Here is a 20,890-nt window from a genome sequence, read left to right as displayed (position 1 = left end):
GCTTCATTCCTACCTCACAGGATGCCCTTAAATCATTTACTCTCTATCGATCCTGGGCTTCATAAATAGAGGCAGGGAGTACAAAAGCAAGGAGATTATGATGAAACTTTATAAAACAGGTTTGCCCTCAACTGGAGCATTGTGTCCAATTCTGGGCACCACACTTTAGGAAGGATGTGAAGGCCTTAGAGAGGGCGCAGGAATGATTTCCGAGAATGGTTCCAGGGATGAGGGACTGGAGAAGCTGGGGTTGTTCTCCTTGGAGCAGAGAAGGTTGAGAGGAGATTTAATCGAGGTGTTCAAAATCATGAGGGGTCTGGCCAGAGAAGCTAGAGAGAAACTGTTCCCATTAGTGGAAGGGTCGAGAACCAGAGGACACAGATTTAAGGTGATTGGCAGAAAAACCAAAGGCAACACGAGGAAAAACCTTTTTATGCAGCGAGTGGTTAGGATCTGGAATGCACGGCCTAAAAGGGTGATGGAGGCAGACTCAATCGGGACTTTCAAAAGGGAATTGGTTAAGTATCTGAAGGAATCAAATTTTGCAGGGCTACGGGGGAAGGGCGGGGGGTAGTTGGAGTGCCCTTGCAGAGAGCCAGCAATGGTCGAATGGCCTCCTGTGCTGGAATCATTCTATGAGTTGTTGGACTCTTTATAACCCCTATTATGAGTCATGTTTATCTTTCGCTAATGCACCAGCACTGTTCCTGAATCTCTTAAAATGGCCAATAGGATATGACCAATTACATTAATGAATCCCTCAAATATCCCAGCATGTAGTCTATCTGAGTCTTGCCTTTTTCTGGTGCTCTCAGGCCGTTAATTACCTCCTTATTCCTCTGATCCTAATATTCCCTTACCCCTCATTAAAAATGCTGCCTCTCTGTGGTTTGCTCTGTGGACACTGACGCAGTCATTTAGTATAACTGCCATCCAAAGTCATTTGGTATCATATGGATCTTGCAGATCCTTTGGGATTCCTACCGTTTCCATGGGTAGCAGTTCGCTAAGAATATATTTATAAAAGTCGTTCACATTCTACTTTATATTCCCTGCAACCTTAAATCTCTCAAATAAAAACAGAAAATGCTGGCAATAAACACCAGGTTCCTGAGCATTTGAAGGAGAAAGGACAGGTTAACATTCAGGTGGGACCTTTCGTCAGACCTGGAAATAGTCCAGTTCTGTTTTTGAAAACTTTGGCTTTCACCCAGTGTTTATATATAGTGCCTCGCGCCCTAAATGAAATGTAACGAGCAATTTGTTGATGAAGAAAGTTGTGTTAACATGTCACTGGTTGTGGTCAGATAATTGCATAGAAAAATATTTAAAAACAAAACCGTTCTGGTGGAGGTGAAATTTTTCCAAGCCTGTGAGGAAGAAACCTGTCTGGTAAAGTCAGTGACAAGCTTTTCGGATCTTTGAGTACAAGCCTAATGCTGGCTCTTTCTCTCCTGTGTGTGCATTAGATTCCAGCTCGGAGAACTGCCGATCAGTGACGCAGGAGCATGCCACAGCACTGGGACTGGCCATATTCAGCTTGCTGGTGGAACGCTGCATCGAACAGCTAAAGGAAGCTGCCAAAGGTAAGTGTTAATGTCCCTACCTGTGCCGTGTACTTTTCTTCTGGGCCTGTATCAAACAACGGCCAGTATTTGTACAGTCTGTGTAGCACTGTTGTAAGTGTTGGTACACTTCTTTCAAGGTGAGATAAGCATATAAAATAGACACCTTTTTTAATGAGGTTGTGTACTGTGTTGTTTACAAATTGCTAATGCTTTGATCATTACCTGGCCCCAGTCCTCAGTGAGTTGCTGAATACAGTAATGTGCTGAGTTTTCAACATGTGTTTCCATATTCAGCCAAAAGACTTCAGGCTCCAATGGCTCTGCAAAGCAACCAGGGGAAGAAAGGCTGCTCAGTCAGTGCAGCATGAGACTGAGTGGCAGGGTAGAGGGTTTGCATTGTGAGTTCACACGTATTCTGTTCCCAATCTCAGCCGTATCCTCCGACTTTATGCCTAGTGGAGATAGAATCATAGCAGAAGGAAGCCGTTCGCCCATTGTGCAGTGCCGGCTCTTTGAAAGTCTCACTTGCTTTTCCCCATTGCTTTGCACATTTTTTCCATTTCAAGTCTATAACCAATTCTGTTTATTTTGCCAGTGACCTTAAATCTGTGTCCTTTGGCAACTGACCCTCCTGTCACTGCAAACAGTTTCTCCTTATCTACTCTGTTGAAATCCCATTTAATCTTGCAACACATTTAATTTTTAATCACCCCTTAACTTTCTTAAAATGAAGTGCTTGATGCTTGTCCATGTGGAGGGAAAGGAAATTGCAGGACAATGATGCATATTGCAGAAAGATCCGAAAAGGAGAAAGGGCAGAGCGATGCGTGTATCTGGGGGTTGGAGGTGAAATAATAGCCAAGAGACTGAACTGAAAGACTTATCTGGTGCGCATTTTATGCTGTTAATGACCAGAATATGTTTAGTTTGCCCTCTGACTTCAGGACCCAAGTGCGGCAGGATCTCCATTATCCAACTGTTCAAAATGCATTGGCCCAGAAATCCCGGTTTCTCCTTCCCGCGGGCGTTTGACTGGATTGTAGGAAACAGATGCGCACTACCTGTTCCTGCTGCGCCCAACGCGAGATCCCGGTCCTGAGGCCACTGACTGCGTGCCGCAGCGCGTGCACGTCAGGACATGCGCAGGCCTGGAGCTACGGTCACATGGTTCTGGGCAGCCAATCATGGTAAAGTATGTTCTCATTCATCATAATGGGAACTCGGTAAGCTTCCCATTATTGTGAATGAGAACCCTCCCCCCCCCACCGCCCCCCAAACACACACAACATTAATAAAAAATAGAAAAAATATACTACATATTTAACATTAATTTAAATTGAAGTTATTTATGTATTATTAAAAAATAAATATTCTGATTTTTTTAAAAAAAGTTTTTATAATTATGCTTTAAAATAAATTTAACGTAGTGGGCAGGGTTTTTAAAAATAAAATGTGTTTTTTTAAATTTTATTTTTTATGTTTCAAAGTGTGTTTTAAAACTCTTACACCTGTAACAGTAGGCTGTGCGCCTGCGTTTATCAGGCACAAGAGTTTTCAGGACATCCGCTGGGCAAGATCTGGGTAAATCCCGCCATCTTGCCCTTGCAAATGTCCTCGCTCCCAATATGCGGATGATCTGTCAAGCTCCAGCTTGACCAATCGGAAAAGCCGGTTTTCAGCGCATGCGCATTGTGCGCTGAAAACCGGCTTTTGCGACGCCTTCCCGGATTCGTACACACTCCGTACCGACCCGGGGAGGCTGGGATTTCTGGGCCATTACTTAATATTGTAATAAATGGCTAGTTACTGCCAGAAATGCTGACATATTCTGATGGGGTCCAGTTTGACAGGAAACTCCCCCCTTTTGGTCCAGCCTTTAGAATGTTCCTGCGGTGATTATTTGAAAGTTCCAAGGTGTATCGTTGATTCCATCCTCCACCCCTGCCATCATCCGTGCCTTTGAGACCTTGGCTATTCCAACTCTGTCCTAGCCGGCCTCCCATCTTCCACTTTCCGTAAACTTCAGCTCAACCAAAGCTCTGCTACCTGTATCCTATCCTGGACCAGGTCCCATTCTCCCATCACACCCTGTTCTTGCTGACCTATATTGGCTCCCTATCTTCCAATGTCTCCAATTTAACATTCTCATTTATGTGTAGAAAAACCATTTATGGACTTGGCTTTCTCTATTTCTGTGATCGCCTCCATCCCAATAACTGCCCCTCCCCCCCGCCATCAAGCCCCATCCTTTCCTCTGAATTTGGCCGTTTGCGTGTCTCCTTCCCTGTTGCTGGTGGTGACTCTCGTCCTCGCGCTCCGGAATTCCATTCATGAACCCTTCCTTAAAGTCCCTCCATGAATCCCATCTTTTCGAACAAGCTTTCACTCTCCTTTCCTTATATCTCCTCCTTTCGCTTGGAGTCTATTTTTGCGTGATTATACGTCATGCCTTGGGCATTTTTCCAAGTTAAATGCAACAAAAGCAAGTTGACTCTGCATGGTTGGAAGAAAACATTTGCTTAACATGCAATACAAACCTGTTACTAATTGAACTTGTTCACTTGGGTATTTGGATGATGGATGAAGGGACCGAGTGTAACGTAACCAAGTTTGCTGATGATACAAAGATGGGTGGGAAAGCAAATTGTGAAGAGGTCACAAAAATTTGCAAAGGGATATAGACAGGCTAAATGAGTGGGCAAAAATTGGGCAGATGGAGTATAATGTTGGGAAATGTGAAGTTATCCACTTTGGCAGAAATAATAGAAAAGCATATTATAATTTAAATGGAGAAAGATTGCAAAGTGCCGCAGTACAGCGGGACCTGGGGGTCCTTGTGCATGAAACACAAATAGTGAGTATGCAGGTACAGCAAGTGATCAGGAAGGCCAATGGAATGGTGGCCTTTATTGCAAGGGGGATAGAGTATAAAAGCAGAGAAGTCCTGCTACAGCTGTATAGGGTATTGGTGAGGCCACACCTAGAGTACTGCATACACTTTTGGTCTCCGTATTTAAGAAAGGATATACTTGCATTGGAGGCAGTTCCGAGGAGATTCACTAGGTTGATTCCGGAGATGAGGGGGTTGACTTATGAAGATAGGTTGAGTAGGTTGGGCCAATACACATTGGAGTTCAGAAGAATGAGAGGTGATCTTACTGAAACTTATAAGATAATGAGGGGCTCGACAAGGTGGATGCAGAGAGGATATTTCCACTCAGAGGGGAAACTAAAATGAGGGGACATAGTCTTAGAATAAGGGGCCGCCCATTTAAAACTGAGATGAGGAGGAATTTCTTCTCTGAGGGTTGTAAATCTGTGGAATTTTCTGCCCCAGAGAGCTGTGGAGGCTTGATCATTGAATATATTTAAGGCGTAGATAGACAGACTTTTGAGTGATAAGGGAGTAAAGGGTTATGGGGACCGGGCAGGGAAGTGGAGCTGAGTCCATGATCCGATCAGCCATGATCTTATTGAATGGCGGAGCAGGCTCAAGGGGCCTACTCCTGCTCCTAATTCTTATGTTCTTAGGTTATGTTCTTAAAGTCTCCCATTCCTGTTGCCTGTTTTAAGTTGCTGTAATTATTAGCTCGCATAGGGTTCCATTTCCAGTGTGAATGACGTCTTACTACAGTAATGTGTTTACTGACATCGGGAGCACACGACGAGTTTCGTGTTCATTGGGTTGGGTCATTGTGATCTTCATAAAGATGATCTCCTGAATGAATGATTGCTTCTGAGGAGTAAATGGTTCTCACATGCTCAGATCTGAAGTTTTTAAAGAAGTTAGTATCTGAGAGGATCACTTTTCTCTTTAGATAAACTGTTCTCTGGAAAAAATCCAGTTGATCTCACAGTTTGAGTTGTTTTCCCTCCATGACTTACTGTCACAAGCTACAGAAAGTTTCCATCTTGGGGACAAGGCCTCTTTAACTCTCTGTGCTCGAGGAGAGTTTCTACCTCACTTTTGCGATTGGACCCCTACCCGATGTGCACTGCATTTTGTTTTGCATGGGTTCAGCATTATTTTGAAGGATACGTGGCAAACAAATCACCGTTAAATTCTTGGAGTACCTACAGAAAAAAAAAAGCACTTAAATAATTTTACAGCTCAAATAGTCACTTTTATGTGATTCTATTTCTTGTTTTCAGACGATTTAGGAGCAGTTATACACAGAATGCTAGCTGGTTGGCAGTGAGCAATAAGGCAGTAATTCAAGCTCTGGATTCGTATAACATATCCAAACCACAATGAGCTGCTCGCTTGGTTTATGATGTCATCTGGAGTCCCCTTGATTTAAATTACGGCCATAATGTTTACTGCAAACAACGCTAAACGTTTCTAACATACGTGTGTGTTCACCATACATGGTTTTAAGATTGAAATTCTGTGAATGACGCTTGGAAACAGTGCTGAGGGTGGGACGTATTGTGATGTAGTTGTGTTCTCAGGAAAATACAGTCAAGGGTCATTTTTGCACTTGTGAAGCTGAGTTGCCGGAAGTTAGAAGTGAAGCATATATATTCGTGTTATTTTTGCTTTAATAGGGAGTGTTAAAATCTGAGCCAGTTTATCCAGCCCTGTTCTCACTGGTTCTTTCTTTGTTTTTGTAAAGTGGGCAAACTGACAAGGCTGCCTTTATTGCCCAACCTGAGTTTCCCTCGGGGCGTTAAGAGCCAACCGCATAATGTGAGATTGGAGTCGCGTGTAGGCCAAATCAGGTATATAGGGATTCCCTTTGGTGAGAGGAGCCTGAACAATGTTACTGAACTAGTTGGGCAAAGCAGCTGCTTCCAGGATCATTTTCTGGTATCTAACCACAGATTTATTGGGTTTACTTTTACTACTTGCCATGGTGGGATTTGAACTCTCTGCTAGTCCAGTACCATAACCACTCGGCTCTACTACTGTAGTTAGTAAGCAACAAAATGATCAAGACTGCCGCTGCCGCATTCAGCATGGATATCTCAAACTATACAAGATAGAGAATGGTGGCAAACAGCAATGTTGTGTAGAGTTTGAAGCTTTCATTTGTGACCACATCTCGTTAGTACCCAGTGTAGTTTTAGAGAAATCATAAAACAAATGAGTGGTGTAGGTGTACGGTCCCTCGGCAGGTACCTGCCGTTCTCGAAGGTGCAGGTGTACGGTCCCTCGGCAGGTACACGGTCCCTCGGCAGGTACACGGTTCCTCGGCAGGTACCTGCCATTCTCGAAGGTGCAGGTGTACGGTCCCTCGGCAGGTACCTGCCGTTCTCGAAGTTATAGGTGTACGGTCCCTCGGCAGGTACCTGCCGTTCTCGAAGGTGTAGGTGTAGGGTCCCTCGGCAGGTACCTGCCGTTCTCGAAGGTGTAGGTGTACGGTCCCTCGGCAGGTACCTGCCGTTCTCGAAGGTGCAGGTGTACGGTCCCTCGGCAGGTACCTGCCGTTCTCGAAGGTGTAGGTGTAGGGTCCCTCGGCAGGTACCTGCCGTTCTCGAAGGTGTAGGTGTACGGTCCCTCGGCAGGTACCTGCCGTTCTCGAAGGTGTAGGTGTAGGGTCCCTCGGCAGGTACCTGCCATTCTCGAAGGTATAGGTGTACGGTCCCTCAGCAGGTACCTGCCGTTCTCGAAGGTGCAGGTGTACGGTCCCTCGGCAGGTACCTGCCGTTCTCGAAGTTATAGGTGTACGGTCCCTCGGCAGGTAGCTGCCGTTCTCGAAGGTGCAGGTGTACGGTCCCTCGGCAGGTACCTGCCATTCTCGAAGGTGTAGGTGTACGGTCCCTCGGCAGGTACCTGCCATTCTCGAAGGTGCAGGTGTACGGTCCCTCGGCAGGTACCTGCCGTTCTCGAAGGTGTAGGTGTACGGTCCCTCGGCAGGTACCTGCCATTCTCGAAGGTATAGGTGTACGGTCCCTCGGCAGGTACCTGCCATTCTCGAAGGTGCAGGTGTACGGTCCCTCGGCAGGTACCTGCCGTTCTCGAAGGTATAGGTGTACGGTCCCTCGGCAGGTACCTGCCGTTCTCGAAGGTATAGGTGTACGGTCCCTCGGCAGGTACCTGCCATTCTCGAAGGTGCAGGTGTACGGTCCCTCGGCAGGTACCTGCCATTCTCGAAGGTGCAGGTGTACGGTCCCTCGGCAGGTACCTGCCATTCTCGAAGGTGCAGGTGTACGGTCCCTCGGCAGGTAGCTGCCGTTCTCGAAGGACCTCACTCGGGAAGCCTCTTGATGGAGAAACTTGGCTCGGGAGGACGTCACTCCACGAGCTCCTTCACAGGACTGCTTTTCCCAGTGAACCTCTCGAGAGGCTGTTTAATGTTCAGGTTGACAAAAGGAAAATTAACTCAGAAGGACTCTCTATAGGCTTGGTTTCTCAAAAAGAGTCACTTCAGAAGCTTTGTTGTGCGCCTGCTTTTGTTGGACGAAGAGTCGCTCAGGAGGCTTCCAAACTCGGTGACTGCTGGTTTTTCTCGTGTTTGCATTACTTGAAAACCTTCATGTTGATGACAAGCACTGCAAGGGAACGAGGCATATTTGACTTGCGCAGTGTGAGGTGGTTTGTTCCATTTATGGTTTTTGATTATTGCTTTTCAATGATTATGAATATTTTTCAAACCATATCTGTGGGCTACCTTCACCGTCATTGGTGCCGAGCCCATCAACCAAGCTCAGCACAATCACTTGCTTAACAACCAATTAAATTGCTAGAAAATGACATAATCAAAACAATTGTAATAATTATTGCCCAGTGAGATTACTTAAAAGTCACATTGGTAGGTCACATGACTTATTGGCCAGTCAGATTGCTGGAACTCAACACTTGACAGTTAAAGAAATCACATGATTTACTGTTGGCCATTGATGATGATCAAAAGGGGGAACATTATTTAAAATAGAAATATATATATATTAAGCAATGTAAATTGAAGGAATCCACGCTTTATTTCAGAAGCAAGATTGATCTTGTAACTGAACGAGGGGGATGTATGGTGGAGGGGGTGGAGCAATCATTGGTGATGTTTACATGAGAGGTTAGCTCAGTAACTCATATTGAGTGAATCACGCTGGGCAGTGGAATGGCTGGAACCAGCACTTATATTCAAGACGTTACAGTCCACGGTACCATTTACACAGCATGTGTTTATGGTTGAATGGTGCCCACTCTCACTGTCTGAGGGAGCTGTTAGCCAGCTGGACCCAGACTGCCCTTCTCTCCAATCAATCGTAGGATTCTCGGTGACCACCACAGTGGGTGGTGCAATTCAGGGTGGGTGAAGCAAAAGGGGGCGGAATTCTCTCCTCCTCACCCCCAGTGGATATTAAAAACTTTGGTACTGTGTACTGTTGCTTCTCGTGGTCAGACTGAAACCTGACCTAAACTGGAATGTCCTGGAACTCAATCTAACAGCTTCCTTTGGGGTTTACGGCTGCAGTTGCTTTGGCTTCAATATATTGCCGAGCTTCATTATATTGCCATGCCAGTTACCGCCCTAACTGTCACTGCCCCTAACTCTTCCCCATCATAGGCAGTCGCTCGCAATCGAGGAAGATTTCCACTCAAAGTGAGTTCTTAGGTGACTGAACGGGAATTACAGTCTCTGTCACAGGTGGGACAGACAGTGGTTGGAGGAAAGGGTGGGTGGGGAGTCTGGTTTGCCGCACGCTCCTTCCGTTGTCTGCGCTTGGTTTCTACATGCTCTCGGCGACGAGACTCGAGGTGCTCAGCGCCCTCCCGGGTGCTCTTCCTCCACTTAGGGCAGTCTTTGGCCAGGGACTCCCAGGTGTCGGGGAGGCTTTGAGGGTGTCCTTGAATCGCCCTGTTACCTCCCCTAACTGTTAGCGCCCCAACTGTGCAGGGTTTGATTGACAGCAACAACTGTGTGATTTTGCACACTTCACTCAGATGCAGCAGTCTACTTGTTCCCATGGCTTTTCTAAACGAAGTATCTAATAGATGACAACTTGTTTACATTTCGGCCTTGTACCAAATGGCGCTCAGCAAGCTTGCAGTCTCCGAGCCACAACATCTCCACAAACCATCTGCTGTCAGTTTCAGGGCACTGTCATAACCTGAAATGCAAGCGGCTGGAGAGCTCTCCGCAGTAACATGTAAATAATGAAGGCGGTGATTTATAGGCTGCTGATCTCGCTAGTATACTGTAGTGCCTGCTGCTTTATAAAATAATTTGAAAAAAAATATATGGACCATTTTAGCAGGCATGGGTGACGTTGTTGGATCGCTTCCTGCCCTTTCACTTCGAGACTTTGCGTTGAAGTCCAGCCCAGACTAAAAACAAGTCCTCTCTCGGCTGGTTTGACTCCTCAACTGCATTCATGGTTAGTGCAAGTCCACGGGACGGACCTGCCCCAGTCAGCACTCAGTCACACTACTAGCCGAGTGCTGGGTTGCCTCCTGTCTGAGATGCCCGTCCCCATTCTGACTGATAGTTAACCTCAGGAAACACAAGAAGAAATAATGCAGGGAAAATGGAATGAACAGAACTTTGCCACAGTGGGGTTCCGCAGGGCTCAGTGCTGGGTCCCCTACTTTTTGTAGTATACATCAATGATTTAGACTTGAATGTAGGGATTATGATTAAGAAGTTTGCAGATGATACAGAAAATGGCTGTGGTTGATAGTGAGGAGGAAAGCTGCGGACTGCAGGAAGATATCGATGAACTGGTCAGGTGGGCAGAACAGGGGCAAATGGAATTCAATCCAGAGAAGTGTGAAGTAATGCATTTGGGGAGGGCTAACAAGGCAAGGGAATACACATTAAATGGTAGCATACTGAGAAATGTAGAGGAAGAGAGGGACCTTGGAGTGCATGTCCACAGATCCTTGAAGGTAGTAGGACAGGTAGATAAGGTGGTTACAAAGGCATATGAGATCATTTCCTTTATTAGCCGAGGCTTGGAATACAAGAGCAGGGAAGTTATGCTTGAACTGTATAAAACAGTGTTAGGCCACAGCTAGAGTACTGCGTACAGTTCTGGTCACGACATTACAGGAAATATGTGATTGTACTAGAGAGGGTACAGAGGAGATTTACGAGGATGTTGCCAGGACTGAAGAATATTAGCTATGAAGAAAGATTGGATAGGTTGGGGCTGTTTTCTTTGGAACAGGAGGCTGAGGGGAGACCTAATTGAGGTGTATAGAATTATGAGGGACGAGAGAGAGTGGATAGGAAGGACCTATTTTCCTTAGCAGAGAAGTCAATAAAAAGGGGACATAGAATTAAAGTAATTGGTAGAAGGATTAGGGGGGATTTAACAACTTTTTTCACCCAGAGGGTGGTGGGGGTCTGGAACTCACTGCCTGAAAGGGTGGTAGAGGCAGAAACCCTCATCACATTTAAAAAGTACCTGGATGTGCACTTGAAGTGCCGTAACCTACAGGGCTGTGGACCGAGAGCTGGAAAGTGGGATTAGGCTGGATAGCTCTTTTTTAGTCTGTTGGTAGATTAGTAAGATCCCACAAAAAGCATTGAAATAAAAGACTAGTTAATCAGTTTTTCTGGATGTGGGTTGAGGGATAAATGCCGGCCAGATCACTGAGAAGAACTCCTCTGCTTGTCTTAAAATAGTCAGACAGTTTAATGTCAATTCCAATAGACGGCACCTCTGACAGTGCAGCACTCCCTCACCACTGCACTGGGAGTGTCAGCCTAGATTATGTGCTAAATCCCAGGGTGAGGCTTGAATCCATGCCCTTCTGACTCGGCGAGAGTGTTACCCACCGAGCCAAGCAAACATTGAAGAGACATGCAAGGAATATAAGGATCAATATGAAGACCTTTTATAAATATATTCATAGCAAGCAGGTGATCAGGGAACACTCGGACCTCTGAAGAATCACACGAGTGAGAGAGTATCCAGTGAACAATTAATGGCAGATATCCTGAACGATGGCTTTGTGTTCATGGTAGGCGAGTCTGTGCCTTCATCCCAATATAGAGCGGCGGGGGGGGGAGCGGGGGGCGGGGGGGGGGGGGGGGGAGGGGATGAGGAAATATTAAAGAATTTTAGAAGTCACATGTTGGGGCATGATATTGAGGGCACTAAAAGCGGACACAATGCCTGATCCAGGACCGTACCCTGGGGAAATTCTAGGAATGGCTGATGGAATCTGTCATATCCTGACAGGATTCATTGGAAATGAGATTGATGAAGATCATCGAAAGAAGAATGAAAGACTTGCATTTATATAGCGCCTTTCACGACCACCGGATGTCTCAAAGCGCTTTACAGCCAGTTAAGTGCTTTTGAAGTGCAGTCATTGTTGTAATGTGGGAAACGCGGCAGCCAGTTTGCGCACAGCAAGCTCCCACACACAGCACTGTGATAATGACCAGATAATCTGTTTACTTATGATGTTGATTGAGGGATAAATATTGGCCTGGACACTGGGGATAACTCCCCTTCTCTTCGAAATAGTGCCATGGGATCTTTTGCCTCCACCTGAGGGAGCAGACGGGGTTTAACGTCTCATCTGAAAGACGGCGCCTCCCACAGTGCTGCACTCCCTCAGCACTGCACTGGAGTGTCAGCCTAGATTTATGTGCTCAAATCCCTGGAGTGGGACTTGAACCCACAACCTTCTGACTCCGAGGCGAGTGTGCTACCCACTGAGCCACAGCTGACACTGGTAAGTGATAGCAAAAAGCCAAAGGACATGTGTGAATCTACAGGCCAGTGACCCTTGCTTCTATTCTGGGTAAACTGGAGGCCATCGTGAAGGAGGGAATAATGAAACATTTGAAGAAATACAGATGAATAAGTGAGAATCAGCATGTCTCTATTCGAGGCGATAGTGGCTGACAAATGTACTCAGCTTCTTCAGAGTGCTAACATGTGGATGGATGCAATCAGTGGACGCTGCATATTTAGATTTTCTGATTACTGAGCGGCTTGCTCGGGCAGCTTAGGCATCAAGAGTCAACCTCAGTGAGGAGTGGAGTCACGTGTAGGGCCGGGCCAGTGGCTTCCCTTCTCTGAGCATTAGTGAACCAGTTCATGTTGTATCACAATTCAGCAGTTTTCGTGCTCATGATTTCTGGTGCCAGCTGCAATTTAGCAGATCTATTGAATTCAATTTTTACCATTTGCCATGGTGGGATTTGAACTCATGACTAACCATCACACTACGGCATCATAAACAGTACCATAGAATGGTTGCAGCACTGAAGGAGGCCATTTGGCCCGTCAAGCCTGTGCCAGGAATATTTCAGGACAAAGAGGAGGGAAGACCAGGTAAAGCTTGCCGTTGTAGTTAAACTAACCACTGTGACAAGGCAGATGAAGTTTTATTTGAAAAAAGCGGAAAGAGCTGAGATGTACTGGAGGACATAGTCATCTGAGGTGTCAGGGCATCCGAAAGACAAGGGCAGCTCCGAAATGGAAAGGAATGGTGGAAACATAGAAAATAGGTGCAGGAGTAGGCCATTCGGCCCTTCGAGCCTGCACCACCATTCAATAAGATCATGGCTGATCATTCATCTCAGTACCCCTTTCCTGCTTTCTCTCCATACCCCTTGATCCCTTTAGCCGTAAGGGCCACATCTAACTCCCTCTTGAATATATCCAATGAACTGGCATCAACAACTCTCTGCGGCAGGGAATTCCACAGGTTAACAACTCTCTGAGTGAAGAAGTTTCTCCTCATCTCAGTCCTAAATGGCCTACCCCTTATCCTAAGCCTATGTCCCATGGTTCTGGACTTCCCCAACATCGGGAACATTCTACCCGCATCTAACCTGTTCAGTCCCTTCAGAATCTTATGTTTCCATGAGATCCCCTCTCATCCTTCTAAACTCCAGTGTATAAAGGCCCAGTTGATCCAGTCTCTCCTCATATGTCAGTCCCACCATCCCGGGAATCAGTCTGGTGAACCTTCGCTGCACTCCCTCAATAGCAAGAACGTCCTTCCTCAGATTAGGAGACCAAAACTGAACACAATATTCCAGGTGAGGCCTCATCAAGGCCCTGTACAACTGCAGTAAGACCTCCCTGCTCCTATACTCAATCCCCTAGCTATGAAGGCCAACATACCATTTGCCGCCTTCACCGCCTGCTGTACCTGCATGCCAACTTTCAGTGACTGATGAACCATGACACCCAGGTCTCGTTGCACCTCCCCATTTCCTAATCTGCCACCATTCAGATAATCTGCCATCGTGTTTTTGCCCCCAAAGTGGATAACTTCACATTTATCCACATTATGCTGCATCTGCCATGCATTTGCCCACTCACCTAACCTGTCCAAGTCACCCTGCAGCCTCTTAGCGTCCTCCTCACAGCTCACACCGCCACCCAGTTTAGTGTCATCTGCAAACTTGGAGATATTACACTCAATTTCTTCATTTAGATCATTGATGTATATTGTAAAGAGCTGGGGTCCCAGCACTGAGCCCTGCATCACTCCACTAGTCACTGTCTGCCATTCTGAAAAGAACCCGTTTATCCCGACTCTCTGCTTCCTGTATGCCAACCAGTTCTCGATCCACGTCAGTACATTACCTCCAATACCATGTGCTTTGATTTTGCACACCAATCTCTTGTGTGGGACCTTGTCAAAAGACTTTTGAAAGTCCAAATATACCACATGCACTGGTTCTCCCATGTCCACTCTGCTAGTTACATCCTCAAAAAATTCTAGAAGATTTGTCAAGCATGATTTCCCTTTCATAAATCCATGCTGACTTGGACCGATCCTGTCACTGCTTTCCAAATGCGCTGCTATTTCATCTTTAATAATTGATTCCAACATTTTCCTCACTACTGATGTCAGGCTAACCGGTCTATAATTACCCATTTTCTCTCTTCCTCCTTTTTTAAACAGTGGTGTTACATTAGCTACCCTCCAGTCCATAGGAACTGATCCAGAGTCGATAGACTGTTGAAAAATGATCACCAATGCATCCACTATTTCTATGGCCACTTCCTTAAGTACTCTGGGATGCAGACTATCAGGCCCCGGGGATTTATCGGCCTTCAATCCCATCAATTTCCCGCTTTATAAGGATATCCTTCAGTTCCTCCTTCTCACTGGACCTTCGGTCCCCTAGTATTTCCGGAAAGTTATTTGCGTCTTCCTTCGTGAAAACAGAACCGAAGTATTTGTTTAACTGGTCCGCCATTTCTTTCTTCCCCATTATAAATTCACCTGAATCTGACTGCAAGGGACCTACGTTTTCACTAATCTTTTTCTCTTCACATATCTATAGAAGCTTTTGCAGTCCGTTTTTATGTTCCCAGCAAGCTTCCTCTCATACTCTATTTTCTCCCTCCTAATTAAACTCTTTGTCCTCCTCTTCTGAATTCTAAATTTCTCCCAGTCCTCAGGTTTGCTGCTTTTTCTGGCCAATTTATATGCCTCTTCCTTGGATTTAACACTAGCCTTAATTTCCCTGTTAGCCACAATTAAGCCACCTTCCCCATTTTATTTTTACTCCAGGCAGGGATGTACAATTGTTGAAGTTCATCCATGTGATCTTTAAATGTTTGCCATTGCCTATCCACCGTCAACCCTTTAAGTCTCACTCGCCAGTCTATTCTAGCCAATTAACGCCTCATACCATCGAAGATACCTTTCCTTAAGTTCAGGACCTTAGTTTCTGAATTAACTGTGTCACTCTCCATCTTAATAAAGAATTCTACCATATTATGGTCACTCTTCCCCAAGGGACCTCGCACAACAAGATTGCTAATTAGTCCTTTCTCATTACACATCACCCAGTCTAGGATGGCCAGCCCTCTAGTTGGTTCCTCGACATATTGGTCTAGAAATCCATCCCTAATACACTGCAGGAAATCCTCCTCCGCCGCTTTGCTACCAGTTTGGTTAGCCCAATCATTATGTAGATTAAAGTCGCCCATGATAACTGCTGTACCTTTATTGCACACATCCCTAATTTCTTGTTTGATGCTGTCCCCAACCTCACTACTACTGTTTGGTGGCCTGTACACAACTCCCACTAGCGTTTTCTGCCCTTTGGAATTCCGCAGCTCCACCCATACCGATTCCACATCATCCAAGCTAATGTCCCTCCTTACTATTGCATTAATTTCCTCTTTAACCAGCAACGCCACCCCACCTCCTTTTCCTTTCTGTCTATCCTTCCTAAAACCTCAGGAAATGGGGCATACAGCCAGCTGCGCTCTGACAGTGGGAAGGTCAGCACTGAGAAAAGGAGAGCTGAAGAAGATGATACGATTCATGAAGTTTGGGTTGACCACAGCTGGAGCCATGTATGGGAGTTCGAAGGTGGAGAGGGAGGGAGGGAGGGCTGAGGTGGTCATCTATCGTGATCAGGCAGAAAGGAGATGTAGGATAAAGCTGTCAACCAATCTGCATCTAGTCTCCCGAGTGTGGACCCCACACTGTGAGCAGTGACTGCAGCATATTTACTACGGGTCAGTCTCAGTCGCAGATGGAACGAATGCTGGTTCCTCGGACACTGGGATGTGAAGCAGTGAATGGACGGGTGTTGTACCTACTGTGGTTTGATGGGAAAGTGCTTTGGATAAAAGCAGTCAAAGCTGGGCCCAATACTAACATAGGATCTCTGCCCAAAGCTGCTGTGCGATTCCAGCATTTCCTACGTGCTTTAGTGAAATTATTTGCATGTTTAGTTTAAATATCATAAATAAATACTTATAAATATCTTCCACATAATCAACATGTCTTGTGAATACGGTCAGTGCATATTTGAGGGGCACCAGCTTGCCATGGTAAACACTGGTCACACGCAGGTGTTTGTATCCTGCGGGTTGATTCTGCTCCTACACTGTGTGTAAACAAGTTCTGGCTGCTAGCTGGGTGAGAGACCAGATTGGTGCTGTTCACGTGTGGGTAATAACAGAACTGGAAGATTTTACAGGTTCACAAGTAGATATTGTGCTCTTTGGACTGGTTTGCTTACATATCCAGGAGGGGCAAGGTGAGGAGTAGCTGGGAATATCGGGTACAGGTGGGGAGTCGGGAATATCGGGTACAGCTGGAGAGTCGGGAAGCTCGGGTACAGGTGGGGAGTCGGGAATATCGGGTACAGGTGGGGAGTCGGGAATATCGGGTACAGGTGGGGAGTCGGGAATATCGGGTTCAAGTGGAGAGTCGGGAAGCTCGGGTACAGGTGGGGAGTCGGGAATATCGAGTACAGGTGGGGAGTCGGGAATATCGGGTACAGGTGGGGAGTCGGGAATATCGGGTACAGGTGGGGAGTCGGGAATATCGGGTTCAAGTGGAGAGTCGGGAAGCTCGGGTACAGGTGGAGAGTCAGGAATATCGGGTACAGGCGGAGAGTCGGGAAGGAGGGGTACAGGTGATGGGGAGTTGGGAATATCGGGTACAGGTGGGGAGTTGGGAAGCTGGGTACAGGTAGAGAGTCGGGAATATCGGGTACAGGTGATGGAGAGTCGGGAAGCTCGGGTATAGGCGGAGAGTCGGGAAGCTCGGGTACAGGCGGAGAGTCGGGAAGGTCGGGTACAGGCAGAGAGTCGGGAAGGTCGGGTACAGGCGGAGAGTCGGGAATATCGGGTACAGGTGATGGAGAGTCGGGAAGGTCGGGTACAGGCGGAGAGTCGGGAATATCGGGTACAGGTGATGGAGAGTCGGGAAGCTCGGGTACAGGCGGAGAGTCTGGAAGCTCGGGTACAGGCGGGGAGTAAGCTCGGGTACAGGCGGGGAGTCGGGAAGCTCGGGTACAGGCGAGGAGTCGGGAAGCTCGGGTACAGGTGGGGAGTCGGGAAGCTCGGGTACAGGCGGGGAGTCGGGAATATCGGGTACAGGTGATGGAGAGTCGGGAAGCTCGGGTACAGGCGGGGAGTCGGGAAGCTTGGGTACAGGCGGGGAGTCGGGAAGCTCGGGTACAGGCGAGGAGTCGGGAAGCTCGGGTACAGGTGGGGAGTCGGGAAGCTCGGGTACAGGCGGGGAGTCGGGAATATCGGGTACAGGTGATGGAGAGTCGGGAAGCTCGGGTACAGGCGGAGAGTCGGGAAGCTCGGGTACAGGCGGGGAGTCGGGAAGCTCGGGTACAGGTGGGGAGTCGGGAAGCTCGGGTACAGGTGATGGAGAGTTCGGAAACTCTGGTACAGGTGGAGAAGCAGATGAGAAACACACCAATACTGCTCAGATCTGTAGTTAAAAGCATTTGACAATGAGTTGATTTAATGTAAAATGTGCACCATTGTCTGTAAGGTACAGGCAGCAGGTCCTTTAACAGAGAAGAGGAGGAGGAGCAGTGCAGATACCTCAAATCATATGGTAATGCTGCTTGTATGTAACTTTATAATCAGGTCATCTTTTTGTTGTGTGTGAGCAGTAACTCAATAGTGTAGCAGCCTTTACCTGGTCAGAGCAATGCAGCAAGCAGCATTACTGCAGGGTCGCATTGGATTCAGATCGAGACATGTTGAACTGCTTGGTGTAGGTGCGGATTTGTTAAAACCGGAAGACAGTAAAAGCAGGGATCACTGTATGATTAATAAATGAGTAACCTCAAAATTCTGTTGCTGTACGAGATTATCCGAATCTAATCAGGCTTACCGTGTAGCACGACAGCATGCTGAAGAGCATCAGGATCTTTGAAGCAAGAAAAGCCCATTCAGCTCATCAAATGCACCCCCTCTATCCCTGATCCCTTGCTCTGGGAGACCAGGTTCCTTCCTCTCCCTGTCCTGAGGTTAATGGCTCTCTAACCCTCTACCCCCTCCTCAACCGATATCTGTACAGGTCCCCTCAAAGGTCAGTTCATGCTATCTGATTTTGGTCTGTGCGTGCTGTGCTTTTGGGACTGATGATGCCCGGCCTGCTCTGTTTATTTCTAATACCTAACGTTGTAATTATTGACCATGAATGAGAGTTGTCTTTGTCCAGACTGGTCTTATGATCTCTGAAACAGTATTGGAGACCCCACGAGTTTTGTGTCTGTGCTGTACTATTCTGCTCCACCTTTTGCAGCAATGTTGAGCAATGTCGCAGGCCTCAAACAGTTAATGCACCGCAGGGAAAGGTGATTGACGTATTTTGTTTTCTCACAAACTCCAGCGTTTCCATTCTATCTTAGCCTGGGGTCGAGGGTCAGTCACCCTCCTATTGAAAAACAATGGGAGTTTGAAAGCCATGTTTCTCTATGTATCCGATAACCCTGTGCTTTTTTTGTTTTTGTTTTTTCTTCTATAGATTATACTGTACTGCACTGTGCGAAATAATGTGGACTCTGGGCAGGTCATGGAAGAGTCAGTTCTTGTAAATACTTTCCACTTTGGATCCAACGCAAAGTGTTCTGAGATTGAGCTGTCGGTATCACTCATCCAGCTTCTGTAACTTAAAAATACAGCGTTTGAACTTCTCCAGCACACCAGAGAGCACATTTGGCTCTGGATTACTGATACCCTCCACTCTGACACCCACTCCTCCAAAATTGCAAAAAAAACCACATTGCATGCCAGGACAGAAAAAGCAAAAAGGCAGGGCCTGGGCAGAACTGTGGGACTAAGAAATGGTGTTAAAAGTTCTCTTTGCTGTTTTATTTCAGCTCCATTTACCTCAAGGCTACACTGTAACTCTCTCTACTGACCTTCGCCAAGTGAACCTCATCAGAATTTTGTTTAATCAACTGACTGAGGGACCCCCTATTGCAAGTGGAAACATCAAACTCTTGTATTAAAGCTTACACACAGGAAGCCCCTTTCTGGGCCAGCAAAACTCAAAGCTGCTGAGAATAAAATTGGAGTTGACAGCATAACGATCAAGGAGAAAAGGTGGTGGGTGGTTGGGACTGACCGTCCATGATGCTGGCCATGCTGGAGACATTCGAATCCACATGCCATCTGGTAGCTTCATGCATCCTGAGTGGGGAAAAGATCAGCTGGGAAATTGGAAATCGGCTCCATGGCTTATTCTGCTGTGAAATGCCATGATGCTACATGTGTGTTGGTCCTCCCCTTCCCCAGGGCCACCTACTTGCTGGGTGCTGATGCTCCGTGTTTTCAGTTGTTCACACGGTTACTTTCTGTACTTGTGTCCCATTGAGTGGTCGGAGATAGATTGTACATTGCAATTGTTTGTTTGATGAGCGTTCTCTTAAAACCTTTCTCCACAAAAAAACGAGCTCCCTCTTCGGCTTGGTGAGTAAATGTGCTCTGTGGTATGTTACTGAACCATGCACACCAGAGAAAGCCCTTGTCTGTGCTGCGTTAACTGGCCCCTGAGGGGATTGCAACTGCAGTTGGCCACAGTTGCAGTGCCCCTGGGCTAATGGGACGGAGATCTCACGGGGTTCCTGATCTTGAGCCACTGATTCCTGCTGAAAAATGTGTGCGGCTGTAACGTGAAGGCAGGATTGGGCTTGGTTGTGGTGCCTCCCGCGGTCGAATAGCCCGACCACGAATCAGTGAGTGCAGGAGATGCGATTGGGTTCGGGAAATTAGTAAAATTAATCATGGCTGGAAAGTTCAATTAAGTTGCATGAGTGTTTCTCAGTCTTTTCCTTTTTTACTTGCCATGTCCTTGAGCCAGGAATTTCAGTAAACCGTTTAAAACATTACAATTGGATTTCATAAAAAAAGTGCAGTGAGTATTCTGCATCCAAGTTAAATCGGTCCCCAGGGGCCTGTGCAGTGATGCACAGGAAGTGATGCTGTATCCTTGGTAACTTCCGTTGTTTGCTGTTATTTTCAGCTTTGGCGGGAGACAGCTGAAAAGCCTCAGAGCTGAACTTGGTGATAATGTTGGGATTTGTTTGGGCAGCAGTACTCCCTCTTCACCGTGTTTTCTTTAAAATAGGTGATGTAAATAAAATGAGATTGAAAGTCTTGCAATGATCAGTTTGTAGATTTTAGTGCTGAGAGAGCTATATTAAAAAGGGCTCCAGATCACGGGTTTGCTACCTACATACGATTCCGGCCTGACATGGATACTGCCTTCCAGGCCATAGTGCCCTGATGTAGAAGCAGCCAGACCTGGTGGCGATGTAAAGTTAACGAAGGTTGTACAGAGTGCGAGCTTGCTGTCTGCTTTATAAGTTCTGATTGAACAGTCGTGGAAGAAGATCGTTGCAAGAGGCACGCTCATGCAGTGGTGATAATTAGAACATGCAGTTGAGGGCTCGTCACATGTTGGTCAGCTATGTGTTTGGTTGTGCAGTACCCTGTGTTGACACAATTGGCAGGTCGGCCTTTTGGCTAAGATCATGCGTAACTGACCTGACAGGGGAGTAACCACCATAACCCCGGGGTGGTTCTCCCTGGATCAGGAAGGTATATGCTTGCTTTTTTGGAAATAGGAAGTGTGTGGGGGGCCTGACCCATCCACCTCCATGGCACGAACCTGGTAT

The 20,890-nt window shown here is 46.7% G+C and overlaps 1 protein-coding gene across 2 annotated transcripts in view; it reads left to right on the top strand.

The window, feature by feature from the left end:
* Positions 1 to 20,890, top strand: part of smg6 (SMG6 nonsense mediated mRNA decay factor) — a 422,171-nt gene that overhangs the window by 167,145 nt on the left and 234,136 nt on the right. For both annotated transcript variants that reach the window (XM_070856878.1, XM_070856877.1), the window contains exon 8: positions 1,470 to 1,586. In XM_070856878.1, the coding sequence (XP_070712979.1) occupies positions 1,470 to 1,586 (117 nt within the window). The remainder of the gene's footprint in view (positions 1 to 1,469; positions 1,587 to 20,890) is intronic.

Source organism: Pristiophorus japonicus, chromosome 16 (assembly GCF_044704955.1).
Source record: "Pristiophorus japonicus isolate sPriJap1 chromosome 16, sPriJap1.hap1, whole genome shotgun sequence".
NCBI classification, from domain to species: Eukaryota; Metazoa; Chordata; class Chondrichthyes; family Pristiophoridae; genus Pristiophorus; species Pristiophorus japonicus.
Note: the sequence above shows the minus strand (reverse complement) of the source record. Positions and strands in the feature narration are given on the sequence as shown.